The 684-nt window shown below is 42.4% G+C and overlaps 1 protein-coding gene across 2 annotated transcripts in view; it reads right to left on the reverse strand.

The window, feature by feature from the left end:
* The window catches only part of Rnf135 (ring finger protein 135), a 23,433-nt gene that overhangs the window by 11,103 nt on the left and 11,646 nt on the right, over positions 1-684 (reverse strand). For both annotated transcript variants that reach the window (XM_026780629.1, XM_013347139.2), the window contains exon 4: positions 148-225. In XM_026780629.1, the coding sequence (XP_026636430.1) occupies positions 148-225 (78 nt within the window). The remainder of the gene's footprint in view (positions 1-147; positions 226-684) is intronic.

Below are 684 nucleotides of genomic sequence, written 5' to 3' on the forward strand. Positions count from 1 at the left end.
TACTGAGTATATCCTAGTTCTAGTAAGTGTATTGACCTGGCTGATCTACTGAGTTATAGCCTAGTCCTAGTAAGTGTGTTGACCTGGCTGATCTATTGAGTATAGCCTAGTCCTAGTAAAGTGTGCCGAACTGGACCTCATACTTACGTAGGGCAAACTGAGAAGCTCTCCTGGGTACAGGACATCTTTGGACAGGCGGCAGACATAAGGAAGAAGATGGCATTTCTGGGAATTAAAAGAATAATTGGGAGGAGGAAGGCCCATTAGCAAAAAGCAAACTGAAGGTATTCAACTGTCATGATACAGGAACGGGCCTGCATTCTTTCTCATTAGCGTATTCTGGGTGTTTAGGTTATGCCAAACACCATATCTAGACCAAAGTTACCACTGTGGGACTTTTTTTTTTAAACTGTTTCGCCCACAAGCCACAAACTCCTTGCTAGCAGAGATCTAATTCATCTTTATATTCTAAGTATTAAGACCCCTATACACCCCATAGACAGAAAGTGTTTTATGCATATTTATCAGGTAAATTAATACAGTTTCAGGGGATTATAGCCCCTCATATCCAGAATACTCACAACCCCCTGTCAAAGCCCTAAACCATCATTGTATAAGCTGGTAACCTGGGCTGGTGTAAGGTTCATGTCAACTGCTGACACCTCCAACTCCCTCTCCATGTTC

The sequence above is a fragment of the Microtus ochrogaster genome, chromosome 7 (genome assembly GCF_000317375.1).
Source record: "Microtus ochrogaster isolate Prairie Vole_2 chromosome 7, MicOch1.0, whole genome shotgun sequence".
NCBI lineage: Eukaryota > Metazoa > Chordata > Mammalia > Rodentia > Cricetidae > Microtus > Microtus ochrogaster.